This window comes from Helobdella robusta (assembly GCF_000326865.2).
Source record: "Helobdella robusta unplaced genomic scaffold HELROscaffold_69, whole genome shotgun sequence".
Taxonomy (NCBI): domain Eukaryota; kingdom Metazoa; phylum Annelida; class Clitellata; order Rhynchobdellida; family Glossiphoniidae; genus Helobdella; species Helobdella robusta.
The window spans coordinates 528,945-546,525 of record NW_008705394.1 but is presented as its reverse complement, the minus strand read 5'-3'; the positions used below and the strand labels follow the sequence as shown (position 1 = coordinate 546,525).

General features: G+C 31.9%; 3 protein-coding genes across 3 annotated transcripts; 2 read left to right on the top strand and 1 right to left on the bottom strand.

Moving 5' to 3' along the window:
• Positions 1-3,694: 3,694 nt before the first annotated feature.
• Positions 3,695-5,407, bottom strand: HELRODRAFT_181271 (hypothetical protein; the record flags this gene model as incomplete). The annotated part of the gene is made up of 1 exon (XM_009030512.1): positions 3,695-5,407. The coding sequence occupies one exon, from the start codon at positions 5,405-5,407 to the stop codon at positions 3,695-3,697; it is 1,713 nt and encodes a 570-aa protein (XP_009028760.1).
• Positions 5,408-6,553: 1,146 nt separating this feature from the next.
• On the top strand, positions 6,554-10,233 carry HELRODRAFT_181270 (hypothetical protein; the record flags this gene model as incomplete). The annotated part of the gene is made up of 5 exons (XM_009030511.1): positions 6,554-6,688; positions 6,754-6,898; positions 6,966-7,488; positions 8,597-8,912; positions 10,042-10,233. 5 exons carry the CDS (start codon positions 6,554-6,556, stop codon positions 10,231-10,233), a joined length of 1,311 nt encoding a protein of 436 aa, XP_009028759.1.
• A 1,079-nt stretch (positions 10,234-11,312) lies between these two features.
• On the top strand, positions 11,313-11,725 carry HELRODRAFT_89268 (hypothetical protein; the record flags this gene model as incomplete). The annotated part of the gene is made up of 2 exons (XM_009030470.1): positions 11,313-11,442; positions 11,517-11,725. Coding segments are annotated over 2 exons (339 nt in total), but the record flags the coding sequence as incomplete, so codon positions are not given.
• Positions 11,726-17,581: the final 5,856 nt, after the last annotated feature.

The following is a 17,581-nucleotide window of genomic DNA, read 5'->3' as shown; positions in this document are numbered from 1 at the left end:
TAATAAAATTTCTTATTAATTAGTGTTATATAAATAAGAACACCTTTTTATTTTCATCGTAAAAACGTACATGAAATGAAAAAAAATAAAAAAAAATAAAAAAAATAATTGTCAATGATAATCAAAATTAAAATATAATAATAATAATAATAATATCCTAATAATAATAATAATAATAATAATAATAATAATAATAATAATAATAATAATAATAATAGTACTAATAATAATAATAATGATGAACCTCAAAAATCTAAAAATCTAAAATAATATTAATAATAATAATAGGAACATCATTTTATTTTCATCATAAATCACACGTTAAAAAGAATTGTTAATGAATTAAAATTTAATAAAAGTAAAATTGTTTTAAAATTAAGAATTAAAATATTCTACGAAGTTCGACATCCTAAAGAAGAATGCGTACAAAAAGAAAGGATTAGTTCTAAATGATGCATTCAATTAGTATTTCTATCACAATAAATGGCATACGATGACGATATTGCAGAGTACATGAGACTATTGTTAAATTGATCAGACCAAGTCGATTAATGTCAAATTGAAATACTTAAAAAAGCTTAGCGGCGAAATTTCGAAAGTGTTCATTAACATTTTTAAATGTTTAAAATCGTCAAGTAAATTATTGTGCAAATTAGAATATTTAGATATTTTATATTGTTTGGAGTTAAGGAAGTTCGATTCGTAGCAGACCGTTAGTTCCAACATTTCGATTGTGTTGCCCCGGAGCAATGCGATAATAATAATAATAATAATATTTTCCTATTCAATTAACTGTTCGTTCGTTAGTTTTAAAAAATGTGCGCGCTCATCCTAACATTTATTTCATTCAATGCACTTTACGAAGTAAAATAAATAAAACGAATGTCGATAGTTCAATGCTTCATTTGCTCATTACAGGCTTTAAAAATTTACTTAATTGTAATGTAGATGCAAAAATACATTGGCGTCAAACAAACATGGCAGTGCACGTCAAAATGTCAATCATTAAGGAAGGATGGTCTTTGTATTTTTGTTTGGCCAATCACAATCAAGCTGAAACAGCTGAGAGAGATATCAGTGTATGAGTATAGCGATTGAAAACTTTTTTCTCAAGCTTTTTATAGGTGCCGGTCAGAACCAAGACGATCACAAATTAGATTAATTTTTCTAAAATCACATTCATCTTTTTTGAAGAAATTTTTTATGATATTCGACGTTTAATTATTTTTTATCATAAGCAATTGCAAGAAATTGATAAAAAATCATTTTCATAGTTAGGTTGGTAAAATAAAAAATGAATAAACATAAAAATAAACAATACGTCATTAAGCAATGCTAATGTTTCATGTGAAGATTCGAAAAATGTAGCCATAAGCCATGGAAAGAAGAAAGTGAGAAGATTAGTTGAAATGTCATTAAATTATGTGTGTCATCGATCATCGGTCGCCGATTCAATTTCATCAGTGGAGCGAGTTGAAGAGCAAACGTTCGTTCCCTGTCCACTCATCTCTCTTATTAACCTAATTACACCACATCTTCTCGCGCAACACTCATTCCTTTTAAACGTCCCTGTCTTTCTACATGAAACATGAACTTTCTACAGGAAAAACACACACACACACACATATATATCTATATATGTGATGTAAGTATTCTTAAATATATATATATATATATATATATATGTGTGTGTGTGTGTGTGTGTGTGTGTGTGTGTGTGTGTGTGTGTGTGTGTGTGTGTGTGTGTGTGTGTCTATATTTAGGGTTAAGTTTGTTGTAGATATAATTGTTAAAAAATATCACTGCGATTTCAGCTTTGATCAGTTTCTGGTTCAATTTTTCAATATTTTTACCGTGCTTTTAACATTGTTTTTCAACTTAATAAATAGAAAAGAAAGTTTTGACTACTGGAAATAATAAAACTTTATATCCACATCGTATAAAACGCATGAAAGAATATTAAGAAATATACTCGTGAAGAACGTCAAAACAACTGATCGTAATGACAAATTGCAATTCAGAATTTACTATGCCAACTTCTTCCTTTGTTCTTAAAAATAGCAGTAATAAGAAACAAGAGTCAATAATAATAAGTAGTCACCTGATATATTCCTTTAAATGTCCTATCGGCGAGTGCCGGCCCCGAATTTCAGAATATTTCGGACACACTACTACTACATTGACACGAAGATTAACTATGCATAAACAAAGATGTGCAATAAAAAATCAGGAACAGCAATTACTACAAAAATACTCAACAGTAACACAAAGATACTGTATCGCAACAGAATTCTGATTCAACAGAAGCACTTCTCATAGACAAAAAAAAACCCATTGCAAAAAAAATATACAACTTTGCTACCGAAAAAGAAATTACTAATAAAAAGAAACAATGGATCAACCAACAACAAAGATGAAGAATAAGATAAAAGCTAATAAAATTTGCTAAGAAACTTTGCTTTGTTTAAAGAAACTATATAAACCAAACCTGCACTGAAGATGATTTATGAAAAATCGAAATAAGGCCTTATCTGCATGATGAATTTGGATAACAACAGTTTCATTAAATTTTCATGATGAACTTGGATAATTCTATTTTCAACAAATTATATATATATATATATATATATATATATATATTGGTAGAAGACCGAATTCTTGACAGTATGTAATAAATTCCACCGATTTACTACCGATCTCCCTGGTCTTTGAAAGTTATAAGAGATATTGAACGGATTCAGAAGAAGGCCACAAGAATGGTGAAAGATTGTATTCGACTCAATTATGAGCAGAGATTAAAACTCCTCGATCTTCCCACACTGAGGTATAGACGAATCAGAGGTGATCTTATCACAGTTTTCAACATAACTAGGAACAACGTATTATCATCGTGTTATCCTGTGTTAAAAAACCTAACGATAATCGTACCAAGGGTCATCCGTTCAAGTTTTCTACTCAAAATTTTAACACGAATCATGGGAAATTTTGTTTTTCCTATAGGGTGGTTGAGTTATGGAACGGCTTGGATGCGGACATTGTGATGGCTAAAGACGTTGAAACATTTAAAATGAAGTTAGATCGACATATGAATTCTACCGACATGATGTTCAACTGGAGATCCTCGCTTGGCACAATGTCATAGTTTATATATTTATATTATCTTTGACCTCTTTGTGGATAATGTGTGTGTGTGTGTGTGTGGGCTAATGCGTGTGTGAGTGTGTGTATATATATGTATGTATGTATACATTAGGGTGGTTCAAAAAAAATTTTTTTTTAATATTTAAGTGCACACCCCCTATATTTTTCCTTAGCTGAAAGTTAGCATGTGTGCAAAATTTCATTCAATTCTGACAATATTTAGAGGTTGCTCAATGACATTCAGTTTTTCACCATATTTAGCATATAAGCGAATATTGGTCAGTGCTACAATTTTGTGTTTAATGTTTATTTTGCAGTAAAATGAACAACATTCTTGTGAAAATCATGTAAGATTTAACAGTTCTACAAATTTATACTCAAAATAACAAAATATTCAACACTAAACAAACAGTTCTCACAAGGTAAAGGCAACTTGATTATGCCAAACGAAAGTTCAGTACTGTTAATCTTTGATTGAGAAACTGAAATTAACTTGAGGCAATTAATGTACTCAGTTTATGTTTTTCTGTTAATCACTCATAGTATGTCAGACTCAAAACATAGCAGCAGCTGCTTGAGCACTGGCTAATGTGCGCTTAGAGGAGTCCGGAATACGTGTTCGATTGTCCTCCACCACCTGTATCAGTTTTTGCAGTTCTGTTTCATTTTTGGTTATAGACTGGTTAAAATTTGTCATGAGTGCCACAGTGCGTTCTGCAGTGTCATTAACGACCTTAAGTGACTTCACAACATTTGCTACTTTTTGAAATAAAGGAAGATCATTCCATGAGTCTGGTTCAGTTTCACGCAAGATAGCAACATCCATTCCAAGTGATAACAATGCAGCACGAGATGTACCTGATACCAGATCATGCAGTGGTTTGCTTTTCACCTGTTCCAGTTCAGTTGCAGGATATTTGACACCTCGCACACTCCAGTCAGAATCTACTGCATTCATTGCTTCCACAATCAACTGCTTCTCAGCATTTGCAACCTTATTTGAGAACAATGACAGCCAAACCATTTCTGTACCGAGATACCACAGATGATTCTTCAACTTTTTTGTGGCAGCACTTGCTACATTCTTGTTGATTTCAGAGTATTGTTCAATTCTGCTCGCAAGTTGCAGGTCATTGACTAGTGCATCACTGGGTATTGGGCACAACATCCATGCTGGCACATATATATGGGTTGCAAATAGGCAGAATTCAGTTAAACTTTTTGTTTCAGTTGCTGTTAGCTTGAATTCATTGCGGAACAAATACATTTTGAGACAGTAGATCACTTTGGCCATCCATCTGGCCATGTGATATGCTCCAGGAACACGGAAATGGTACTTGCCATCAGTCTGCATTGGATAACCCAGCACTAAGAGACAGAGTTCAACCAACTTCTTGTAATCCTCTCGTGGGATGTATGAGCTGTCAGCTGAAAGAAAACATGTCAAAGATGGTACTATGTCAGACCGCATCATCTGTAGCAATGAGTGGTTTATCCTGTCATCATCAAGTGGTTTGTGGTTTGACTGATTTATATTTGGCCAGTTGGCTCGAAATCTTTCAAACATTCCAATGTTGGGGCCACGGCTTGGACCAAACAGAACTGTAAAAACTTCACCGATTATCAATTCATGTACATGATGACGACAAGCAAAGTGCAAGAGATTTCTATGGAGCAGTTTCTCCAGCAAAACACATGCTCCACTTGACGTCCCAGTATTGGCAGCAGTAGTATCAAAGCACATGCCTATAATGTCTTCACTAACGTCCCATAATTTGAGCAACTGAAAAGTTGCATTGGCCTGTGCTTGTCCCGTGCTTGATGCAATTTTAACAATTCCTAAGATTTTCTCCACTTTACAGCCAGTCACAACAACAGCCAGTCTATCAGTTCTGGAGTGTGGATCATCATTCATGATTTTCCCATCCCAGTGAACCAGAAGGGGGTTTCTGTCACGATCCTGAAATTGTTGACGAATACTGCTGTCAATGGTTGATCGATGTTGCTGTCGTTTACGATGAACTGTGGAACGTGACAGAGATGTATCCCTGATGTCTTGCCCACTAGCTTGTGCAATGGCTGCTGCTAATACTGTGAACTTTCTATCTGACAGGTTTATTCTATCCAGTGCTGAAGCAACATCTGGCGACGACAACATATCCTGCACAGTTCGTGTTTTTTTGCTGGCACTTTGTAACTGTCCAATCAGCCATATGTTAGTCATGCTGCGTGTTGTAAGAGCACCACAGTTTGAATTAGAAGCCATTTTATACGTAGTTAAATATGTACAGTACCGGTATTTCAAAATCACCTCAAATTACTAGTAAATCGACACAGTTAAATTATGCAGATATTTATCCTATTTTACTTTTTGCTGACAACAAATATGGTGACCATAGAATATTTAATAATAATAATGCATTTTAAAATATCTAATATCTATGTTTTGAATTAAGTAAGTAACCAACTTTTGATACTTTTCCAGTTATATTTGTATTTGGTTTCGAAATAATGAATTATCACATTTTTATATAATTTTGAGATTTAAATTTAAATTTGATTTGTCTTATTTTTGGTTTGTAAGTTTTTAGGACCCAATGGAAACTTTTCAGAGGGTGTGCACTCAAATCAGACAAAAAATTTTTTTCCCCATTCAAATGTGAACCACCCTAGTATACATAGACATTTATCATAAACAATCTGTATTTTCATCCAACTGTATTTTATTTTACTTCATTTATTTATTTTATTATTTTTAAAATACAATGGAAGCTTTTCATTTGCTGGAGGCATAGAAACGTCAGTTCGCGCCTCTATTCTCTGTTTATGCTATGTTATGTTATGTTACTAGTGTTTATTAACTTATATTTGAATTTTTCAATTTGTCTTAGTAAATTTTTTATCAATCGAAATTGAGTCTGTTAAAAATTGAAATTTTATTTTTATTAACAAACATTTTATTAAAATTATTGCAGATAGATCCATTTCGACGCTAAACCGTCATTGCCAGTGCATTATTTATTGATTTATAATTATTGTTTTAATATAATTAAAATATATACAAATAAATTCTAAAAAGGAAAGAACACATATATACATACATTGCATATTGATATTGAATATATATATATATATATATATATATATATATATATATATATATATATATATAAATTTTGTTTATAGTTCAGACCATAAAAGCATTCTCACGAACAAGATTGCACCATGCAAATCATCAAATCATCCAAGATTTTATTTTTATAAGGATCCGTAGAAATTTTTCAAATAGTTTGGTTTGGTATAATTGTCGATAATTATTAAGTATTTCTAGCTTGTTACTTTAAAGAATTGATCTAACAAAAAAATATCAACTGTTATTAACTGGGGAGTGCTGCGTCTGAAGACCTGCAGGATGTCAATGACGGAGTACATGTGCAAACTTTTCTACGGCCGCCGGGGTATTCCTCTCACAGACGAGCAGTTCAGTTGCATTCTGAAAAACAGCCATTTACTTCGCAAGCAAATTTATTGTAGAATCCACAATCAGGTAAAAAAGTTTCTAATTTTTTGAAAATAAAATTAGCTAACAAGATAAATGTTGATTTTATTAAGTTTGCGTTTAGCGAGACTGAAAATATTTTTGAGCATGCATTGCAGACATCATCAAAATTTGGGTCAGAAACTTTTTCACAAGCATCAACGAGTCAAGATGAAAACAATTTTGAACATTTCAAACTTCCTATTTATTTAGACGGTGGTTACTGAGTTTTATACTTTTAATAATTTTACAATCAAAATTGAATTGAAATAAACTATGATTTCAGGAGACTCTTCACTGAATGATAAGTTTCAAGAAACCGACTTACAAAGTGAGTTACCAGCAAATTGTTTGACCTACAACAAACTCAAAACAACTTATAGCGGTGACAGCTTCTTAAATGCAAACTATTTGGAAAATAAATCAGACGAATATAAGAGCGATCTACTTCAAGTGTCATCCGTGTGTGGAGAACTGAGCAAGACATACTGCAATGTTGATTTTGACATTTTCTCGCCAATAAATATCAACAGAGTTTTCAGTTGTAAGCATAACAATGTTTACAACTCTTCCACGTCTGCTGACGAAAAAGGTATCTTTCAACCTTCCGGCCTACCAAAAAATGATCAGTGTTTCATGCAGCCCATAATACATTTTTCAAATTATCAAACATTTTCAAAACCTGTTTCATTGAGAGACGCAGCAAGCGACGTTGATTCAACACCGAAGCTGACAGATGGAGATAAACTTGAGAGCATGTGTCCAACAACATCGAATCAATCTCTTTATGCTGAAGCCCCAAATAAGAAGTTAGCAGTTTTCATTGAATAAAAACAAAAACAATTAAATTTTCGATTTATTCTATATATGTAAATGCTGCAAAACATCTGCCCGCTACGGAAAAGAAAGGTGAAGGGAGGATGATCGGTTGGCCGAGAACATTTTAATTATTCAAGCAGCATTCAACAAAATCAAATAAAAAATGCATCGTTTCAAACGATTTTTTGATGCGTTAAAATTTTTAATTTTTCATTATTTACTAATGAATGATCAAAACATTTTTTGAGAATAGAAAAAAGTAAGCTAATATTCGCCGTAAAGATATTTTATTTAAAATAAAACATATTCTAAATCAATAATTTAGGCATTACATTAAAAAATTATGCCAGTGACATAAATGATTTTTATGATTCAAATTTTCAAAAAAAATTCAAATTTATTATGTAGATTAAGTGGCAATAGTATTAGATAACGTTTATTCAACGGATTGAAGGACAGAGTTGTGGGCACCCAGAAGTTATGAAGGAAAAAGGAAAGTAATATGCTTTCTAAACCAAAATACCATATTTAGCGGGAGTGATGGGGTCGCCTTCTCACAGCTAACAAAAAAATTTAGCAACCTTTAACATACTATGGTACTTTATGGATTTGAAGAATGAAACATTTTTATGAAAACAAAATAGAGAATAACAATAAAGGTCGAGCGCTAGTCTACTGATGACTTTCATCTCCCACCACTGATAATATTCTTCTCCCACGGCACCATTTGAATCCGTTGCTGGTTTTAATAAAAAATTAATTTGGATTTTAGTTGAAAATTTTAATTATTGTCGTGAAATGTTTATTGCTAGTTCAGTGATAGTTTACCAATGTATTTGAATTAGTTGTTTACACCGCAGCTATCTGAACTAAATTAAGCGATGCGTTTGTATGTAACAAATTTGAGGACTTTTTCAAATAATTTTTTAGAAAAAATTAGGATTGGTTTTGGATTATTGCTAAAAAAGTAGATGATTATTCTAAAAATCTAAAGTTCTTGATATCAAAGAACTTATATCATGTTATGATGTCCCGTTAACTTATCATGTTACAACCTAAAAACTTGGTGATATTTCCTTATTTTTGTTTTTTTTTCAGTTTGAACACACATTTCTATTTAAATGCTGGCAATAGATACGAAGTAAACATCGTCTCTCAATCCAGCTCCTTCCACGGAACGACATGCGTAGATTCATCGAAGTGTCGTCTGTCAAACCACTTCTACTGCGACGACAATGAATATAACAACGCTTCACCTTATTTTCAATACAGTCAAACCCCATCAAAAAATGGACCCAATAAAGACTGTGGTGCATACGGGCAGCTGCAACATGCGTGTGCCGTCTGCGGGGACCACGCTGCCTGCCAACACTACGGCGTGCGAACGTGTGAAGGCTGCAAAGGATTCTTTAAAGTACCTACAGATTATCACTTTAACAATTTGTTTTGAAAATTATTTTTTATTTGAAACTTGGTGGTGAGCTGCTGAAAAGAAGTGTAAGCAGGCGGTGATTAGGGAGGAAAATAAAGAAAAAACAGCTTATAAAAGTGAAAACAAGGTTAGAACAGTACGAAGGTACCCATGGCTGACGAATAAAAAAATTTTGTTAGCGAACTGTTTAAATTTAGATGAAGAGAGCGAAAAAACAAAACATGTTGAGAACAGACTAACAAATCGTAGTTGGTTAAAGTATGTGGTACAATGACAATCCATGTATGTACAGCAAACTCCATCTAAATAAGACATGGAGGTTGTTAAAAGTGGACCACAGCGCATTAAATGATTTTGTCTTTGCTCTATCAAATTTTTTTTGAATTATTCAAAATTTATTTAAAACCGAATAATTGCAAACTAATACAAATGAAGAAAAAAATAATTAAATTAATTTCGGAGTCTAAATAAGAAATAACTATTTAAATTTATTACATTGACTTGGATGTTAACATTCAAATATAATTACGTGTAAATATTAATTAATTGTTCAAAAAGTTTAATTGATTAAATTTTTAAACGATTAATCTTAAAAAATTACATCTCTTTCTATAATTTTTTAAACCTCATTTGGAAATAGATTTTGCTACGAAAGAAAATAAATTTATATTACTAAAAGACAGCATGTAGTATCAGTCATTAACGTTCTCTAAAGTGATCTACCAGATTAAAAATCTAAAATGTTGTAACTCAGAATCGTGAGACTATACAAAGTGTATGCAAGGTTTTTAAGTTAGATAAGTTCAGATTAAAAAAAGTTCAAGCTATACAATTTTTTTGGAAGGTGTTTGGGACAAAGCGGGCACAATATGCTAGTTGGTATCGTGCGCTTTCGTCAGCCACTTATTTTATTGAGGTTGTATTTTGCTCTGTTCGCGTTAAAAGAAACTAAAAAATTACATATGAACGCAGAAAACTGAAAAATAATTTCTGAAAATCATTGCTTGATATCTAAAGTAGAGAACAAGATCTTTGCTGCAAATAGCAGAAGCAATGCAAGTTAACTTTATAAAACCCAATATTAACTTAATACTTTTTAAACGGAATAAAGAACTTTCGTAAAATAAATTTCACTTTAGTCAGCCAGACCTATAGGCCGAAAGCCACCGTTAGAAATTCTGGAAAAAATGAGCTGGCAGGTGGGAAACTTTTCCAGATGCAGAGCAATCAAACTATGAAACGGCATGCGGTATTGGTCTCATTACCAGATACCTCTATAGGAGAGCTCAGGGAAGTTGAATGAGCCTGCCAACTGCTGATGTGATAAAATTCACTTAAACAAACAGTTATTCGCGAGAAAAAAATTAGATAAATATAAACAAGTTCTATTTAGTACTATGTCCCAGATGGTAATGCAATTAGTTAAAAAAGGTATGACAATGGAATTATACAATGCTTTCAAAATAAATTTTGAAAGTGAGCTTTTAGGCATTTTGTGTAAGTTTGTTTAGATTGTGGGTGTGTGTGGTGTGTGTGTGTGTGTGTGTGTGTGTGTGTGTGTGTGTGTGTGTGTGTGTGTGTGTGTGTGTGTGTGTGTAGGCAATGCTCAACAGTTACTACATTTTTTCTTATAAGCAATTGTTTACTCATCAGCTGTTTGTTTGTTGATATGATTATTTAACTTCAATAAGTTAACTTTTACCTTTTAATTTTATTGTCATTAATTTCACGCATTGTCACTCGGTTTCTAATATTTTTTTCTTTTCATTTACTTATATAATTATCATTTATTTGTTATTTAATTATTATATAATTGTTATTTAAGTATTATTTAGTTTTTATTTAACTGTTATTTAAATATTGTTTAATTATTATTTAATTGTTATTAATATGGACGACATCCGCCACGGTCAACTCAGTGGAAAATTTGGTCGAATGGAAATTATAGTTATTGGAGTGTCTGGTTTTCTTGTTACATGTAGTTATTACACATTTAAACCCATAAAATAACGTTTAATATTTCTCTTGAATAGCAAGCATTGCACATTTTTAAATATTGATACTCAGTCAACAACGCCATTTCAAAAATTGTAACCTATTTTGGCTTCGTATATAAAATAATAGTATTAATAAAAGTAATATATATATATGTATATATATATATATATATATAATTTGTTTTTAAATTTTTCAAATTATTTTACAAGAGACCAATCTTTGAGATAAAAAAAAAACAAAATCATGTGACGGTTATTTTTATTCATCTTTTGACGCTTTTATCGACGACGGTTAGCAAGAAAATTAGATTTTGAAGACTGTTGAATGGCAAATTGAATTTATAAAACTTTTATCCAATTAATATATATATTCATATTTTTCAAGAGAACAGTGCAGAAAAATGCTGTATATTCGTGTTTGTCTGGTAAAAATTGCCCTATTGATAAAAGAAGAAGAAATCGATGTCAATATTGCAGATTTGAAAAATGCCTTCACGTGGGCATGGTTAAAGAAGGTGAAGAACATTTCGTTTTCAAATTTTTCAAAAAATGCAAAAGTAACAATTTGACTTTTTTACATTTTTACAAGTGGTGAGAACGGATTATTTGAAAGGAAGGCGGGGCCGGCTTCCATCAAAATCCAAATTAGCTTCATTCCAACGAGAGGGTTCCCTGTCACCACAGGCAAGTCTGATCACTCTGCTTGTGCGCGCCCACATCGACACATCACCCGATCTCTCAAGTTTTGATTATTCGCAAGTGCGTCCACTCTATATTCCAAAATATAAATTTTTTTAATACATCGCTACGTTCTTTATAATTATTATCATCATTGTTCAATCCATTATCATTTAAGTTTGACTTAGCTAATTTTTTCACGTAGGCAGATACTTAACGGCTAAACAGTTTGGTTTGCAATTGAAATCATTTGGTTTCAAAAAGTGTTAATAAATTAATTTTCATAATTGAACTTTAAAAAATATTTTAAAATTAAATGAGAGTTCAATAAAATTAAAAATATCCTAATGATGCACGATTGCGAAATAGTTTATCAAAGAAGGCCATGCATCGACCCGTTACCCTGCAAATAGCCTTTTTAAAACAACACTTAATAAAAATAAGCTGCACCCACAAATTCCTTTTTATTAACAGAACAGATAGGAAGAACCTTTTCAAATTAAATTACCGTTTTATAATTTTTAATATTATAATATTATTTTGTAAATTTTATAAGAAATGTCGAGGAAAGAAATCATGTTGATCTTCTGTTCAATAAAAAAAATCCTTTTTTTTTATTTTTATAATAATTTTTATTTGGATCTTCTAAAAATGTATGGTTTTATAACAGGAATGAAAATAGGTAAACTTGAGAAGATGATCACAAACCAGGATGCATAATAGATTTAGCTATACTGTCATGAGTTTTCTTTCCATTAAAATGTTACAATTTTTATGCTTGCTTTATTAGCTATTATATAAAAATAATAGGTTAATTAAAACTGATCGTATAGATTTGCTTCTAAATTTATATTTATTCGATCACCCACTTCTACTCTTTGGCAGCATTTAAAGATCAGCCTGCATTTTGCATGACTTCATGCAATATTCATGTGCTCATCTTCACACTTAAAATTTATGGGATATGCAAGAATTACAAAATAGAGCTTTTATTTTAGTAGGTTAAGCATTCAATTAGAAGACAGAGCAAAAGTTATTCAGTTCAGGTTCAGAAACTGCCTCTTTGTGAAAGGATATACGGTTACAAAAAAGAAAATTTTCCAATTACCGTTTTTTAATTTTTAATATTATAATATTATTTTGTACTCATTTTTTCAATTTTCAGTTTCATTTAAAATCGATTACAAGAAATGTCGAAGGAAGAAATAATGTTGATCTTCTGTTCAATATTTTAGAAGATAGCATAAAAATGATAACTAGATGGAGTCAGTTGATCCCTGGATTCAATGAACTTTCCACCAATGACCAGCATTTCCTGTTCCATTCAGCTCTGATTGACATTTTTTTAATGAGACTAGCCTTCAGGTTTCAGTCACTTTTTTATTTGAAAATTCAACTTTTACATTGTTTTGCCACAGATTGAACAAAATATGATAATTTGCATTAAGTCATCAATTAAGTTTCGCGTAAATTGAGCGTTTCCTCATCACATTGTTGTATCTGAAGTTTAAATATGTCCTTTCAAAACAATAAATTTTAACTTTTTATTTAGCGATTGATAATTTTAATTAAATAAATGCATAAATGAATGTTGTCGAGTCAATCTTGTTTTTCATTTTTTGTCTTTCTCACAGTAACTTTTTTAAACATGTCTCAGGTGTACGTCGACCGCAACTTCACGTTTGGCCATCATAAAAATCTCAATGAGTTTCGTTATAATAACTGAAATTGTGTTTATTACAGCACGCAAAAAGACTAAGAATTGATTTTTAGCTTATTTATATTGCTTGATATCATTTTGCTTTAGAGAACTCGGCAGCGCTTTATGTACAACTGTCTGGCGTCAAATTTTAAAATATTGTCCTTTTTATAATTTTGTTGCACTTTCCATACAATTTTTCTTTATTTGGTTTCTTTCACATGAAAAACGATGTCATATATTTAGAATCTATATACAAAAACATCGAGAAAATTTATTTTGGCAGTGGCCAAAACGAATCCAATACTTGGAATCATTAGAAGAACAGTGGTCAGCAGGGAGATCATTTTAACTTTGTTTAAAACCTAAGTTCGCCTTTATCTTAAATTCTGTGCTCAGGTTTGGAGTCCACATCTGAAAATGAACAGACATTCTTGAGAAAGTACAGTAGAGTAGAGAGTAATAAAGATGGTCAACGGACTTGAACAAAACACCATTTACCAGATTCTTCCAGCTGGAGAATAGAAAAAGATTACGAGGTCACAGATACAAGTTTTTAAGGAAGACAGAAAGTCCAGTCAAGCAAAGATTCTTCAGCAGTAGTGTGGTAACCCATGGAATGAACTGAGTGGTGAGACGGACCCGTGGAATCAACCAGCAGTTTCAAGGTCAAACTCGGAGAGCTAGGATACAAGGACACGGAATTGGTTGTGGTTCTCACGCATACTCTAGTCTACCGAACCACTTTAAACCCTGCTACGTTATGTTATGTTATTTTATATACATGCCCGATGTATCCCTTAATACCCTGTATTAGTTGATTATTTTATAAAATCTTAATTTAATAATTAAATTTTAAGTTTATTGATTGAATAACTCTAAGTATATAAATGTAATTGGCTACAGAGTAAACCTGTCTGAACACAGCTTAACATTTTGCAATGGAATAGTGATAGATTGGAATCAATACAGGAAACTTCCTTTGTATGCATGGTTGGACAGCGTAGTACAATTCAGCCGCAATTTGAAATTAGATGATGACAACACCTTTGACTTATCGACAACGTCATGTTTACTGGCCCTCTGCTTGATAACTCGTAAATATTTTTTGTTACTTGAGTGGATTTTTTTTATAATTTGTTTGTGTAAACAATTTTTTAGACAGGTCCAATTTAGAAAACGAAGAAGCGGTGGAAAGACTTCAGTTAGCGGTTGTTGATGCTCTTGTTAATCATCAAATTCAAAACTTCAAAAAAAGTTTTTATTTAGCAAAAGTGCTTGAAAAACTGACGAATGTCAAATCACACAGCCAGAGAATTATTAACGTTTTCAAAGACATCATTAAAAAGTCAGAAACAATGAAATCTAGTTTCACCTTTAAAAAACTTTTGTTTCTGTTAGAACAATTTATTATAAAAAATTAATAACTTTTTTCCAATGTGAAATTGCAAGATTTTAAATTTATAAATGAACAAAATTGTTTGTGGACGATAATAGTAACATAGTAAATAAAATTTTAAATTGTATGATATATTTCTGAATATTCGAAGAATCAAAATGAGGTCAGAGTTCCGTTACGGCTGCGAACAAAAATTATTTAAAGTTTTCTCCGCTCCGTGCACATGCACAATTAGCGATTCTATAATATGGTCGCTTTTCTGGTCCTATTTCCTGAAACCGTCTTCCTCCTTCTCTAACTACTTCTCCGTCACTTACGAAGTTCAAAGCGGATTTCGAGACCCATAACACATCAAAGGCGTAGCTGAGGGGGGCGGGGGTACATATGTTCCCGTGCGCCAAGTACAAGGGGTGAAATGACAAGTAATTTAATTTAATTGCTACAGAACTAGAAAAAAATGTATATTCTTAGAGTACAGAAATGTTAATTCATCTGTGCATGCAACGTAAAGTAGCGTCTTCATACGTTGGTGCGCACCGCACGTCACATAGTGTAACGTCTTCATATGTTATTGCGCATCGTACACCACATAGTGTAGCGTCTACTTACGTTAGTGCGCACCGCACTCCACCTAGTCCACCCATCTTCATACGCCGCGTAGGTTTATCGAGGGAATAATTGAACTTACTTTTATTAAACGTTACTATTTATAAAACACTATTTGCATAATCATATTACTTAAATGAATTTTTAAATAAATTCTATACAATTCGACATGTAAATAAATTATAAGAATTTGAGGTCCACATAATGAATACAAACTATTTGAATTGAAGCACCAAGCTAGAAAAAGCTGTCGGTATGACTTTTGCCAAAATGTGTTGTTTCTTTATGAATTCATTTCTGCCATTTGCGAGTTAATTTACCGAATCAACATCGCTGCGTTAAGTGGATTTTTCATTCATTCATTTTTATTGTTATGCTTTGTGTGTAATTCAAAGCTTTCGAAAACGAATTATGTTTTTTAGTTAAAATGATAATTTTGCTCAAATACGTTAATTTCAAATTTTGCAAATCAAAAATTTTTTTCAAAATCAAGAAGAATAAAGAACTGCTAATCTTTTGTATTATTTAAATTAAAATTTTTTATCCAACTAACCCAACATAACACAACAAAGTTTAAAGTGGTTCAGTAGATTAGCATCTGTGTAAGAAACACTACAAAATAAACGTCTTAGTATCCTAGCTTGATTTTAAAATTGCTGATTGAATACACTGAAACCATTTCGTCGCTCAGCTCGTTCCAGGCGTTTACACCCTGCTGCTGAAAAATCATTGCTTTATTAGATTTTCTGTCTTCTTGAAGAGCTTGTATCTATGACCTCTTAATTCTTTCCTTTTTTCTAGTTGAAAAAACCTGGTGAACAGTGTTTCTTCTTATTAATTTATATGTTTGAATCAGATCTCCTCTGCATCTTCTCCTTTTTAGTGTTGTTAATCCGCATTTTTTCAGTTTATCCCATATTCTAGTTTTCCAACTCCTTCGATCATCTTTGTTGCTCTACGCTGTACCCGTTCAAGAATGTCTTTGTCCTTTTGCATATCTGGACTCCAAACCTGTGAACATTAATCGAGATAAGGGCGATGTTTTAATGAAAAAAATAAAACTAATGTTTTATACAAGTTTATAATGATTGACTTCTCTCTGCTCACCACCGTTCTTCTAATACATCCAAGTATTTGATTTGCTTTGGCTGCTGCCAACTAACAAGTGAATTGTGTTGCCGATACAAGCGAATGAAGTGTGCCGTACAGCTTTACGTTTTACAGATGATTGATAATAATTAATAGGTTGGTTTTATGACTGGTTGATTGGCTCTCTGTCTGTTTGCCTTTGTGTTATGATGCTTATGATGTTAAGTTATTACAGCGTGAGGACGTTACTTCAAATATCATAAAATTTATTACTGCTGGGGAAAGAATTAAAAAAATTTAAAGGATGCTATATATGTCACCATATTTTTAAAAATCAACAGTTATTCTTTGATCCAAATAATTAAGATTAACTAACATGAGATAATTACAAAAAACAATTGACAAAACTAACTTAAATTATAAAAATTAATTCTCTGATCAGATTTTCAAAAAAAGTAAAAAAATTCGGTACAAAATCTTTTATTTTTCAAAATCAAACAAAACAAAGATTAGGCATATACAGTAGCGGATCTAAGGGGGAGGGCTGGGGAACCAGTGCCCTCTCGTCGTTAGCAGTTTTTGTATTAAGTCAGTAAAAGTCATTGTTGTAACGAAAAAAGTGCAGTTTTTAACAAAAAAATGACGTGATAAGCAAAATTCTTTTGTCAGCTAGAAATGTTGGCCCCCGCTCTCAAGATTTAAACACATTGAAACAGCTTGCAAAATTCACCCCTCGGTCAACGTTTGAAAAATTTAGGTCCCACCTCTTCCAGCAGAAGTTGACTAGATCCGCTACTTTAAAAACTCCGAACGCCTGTCAAGATTTTTAATAATTTCAAGTCAGTTGATTAAATTCTTCTAGCATGCAAATGATGGCGTAAACAGTAAAAGGATGATTGTTTCAAATATCTATTTGTGTATCTAGTGGCAGATCTAGATGGGGACCGGGCCTTCGTCATGAGCAGTATTTTTATTAAAAGTCAGTAAAACTTATGTAGAAAATAGACGTCAAACAAATGTCACTCTTCCACAATCCTCGATCCACTAATCAAAATTTAGAAATTTAAACATTTTCAGAATTTCAGAACCCCGTCAAAGTTGTCTAGATACGCCACTGTGTGTGTGTGTGTATCTATTTGTTCGTTAATGTATCAATTTGTTGGTCTGTTAACATATTTTTTTT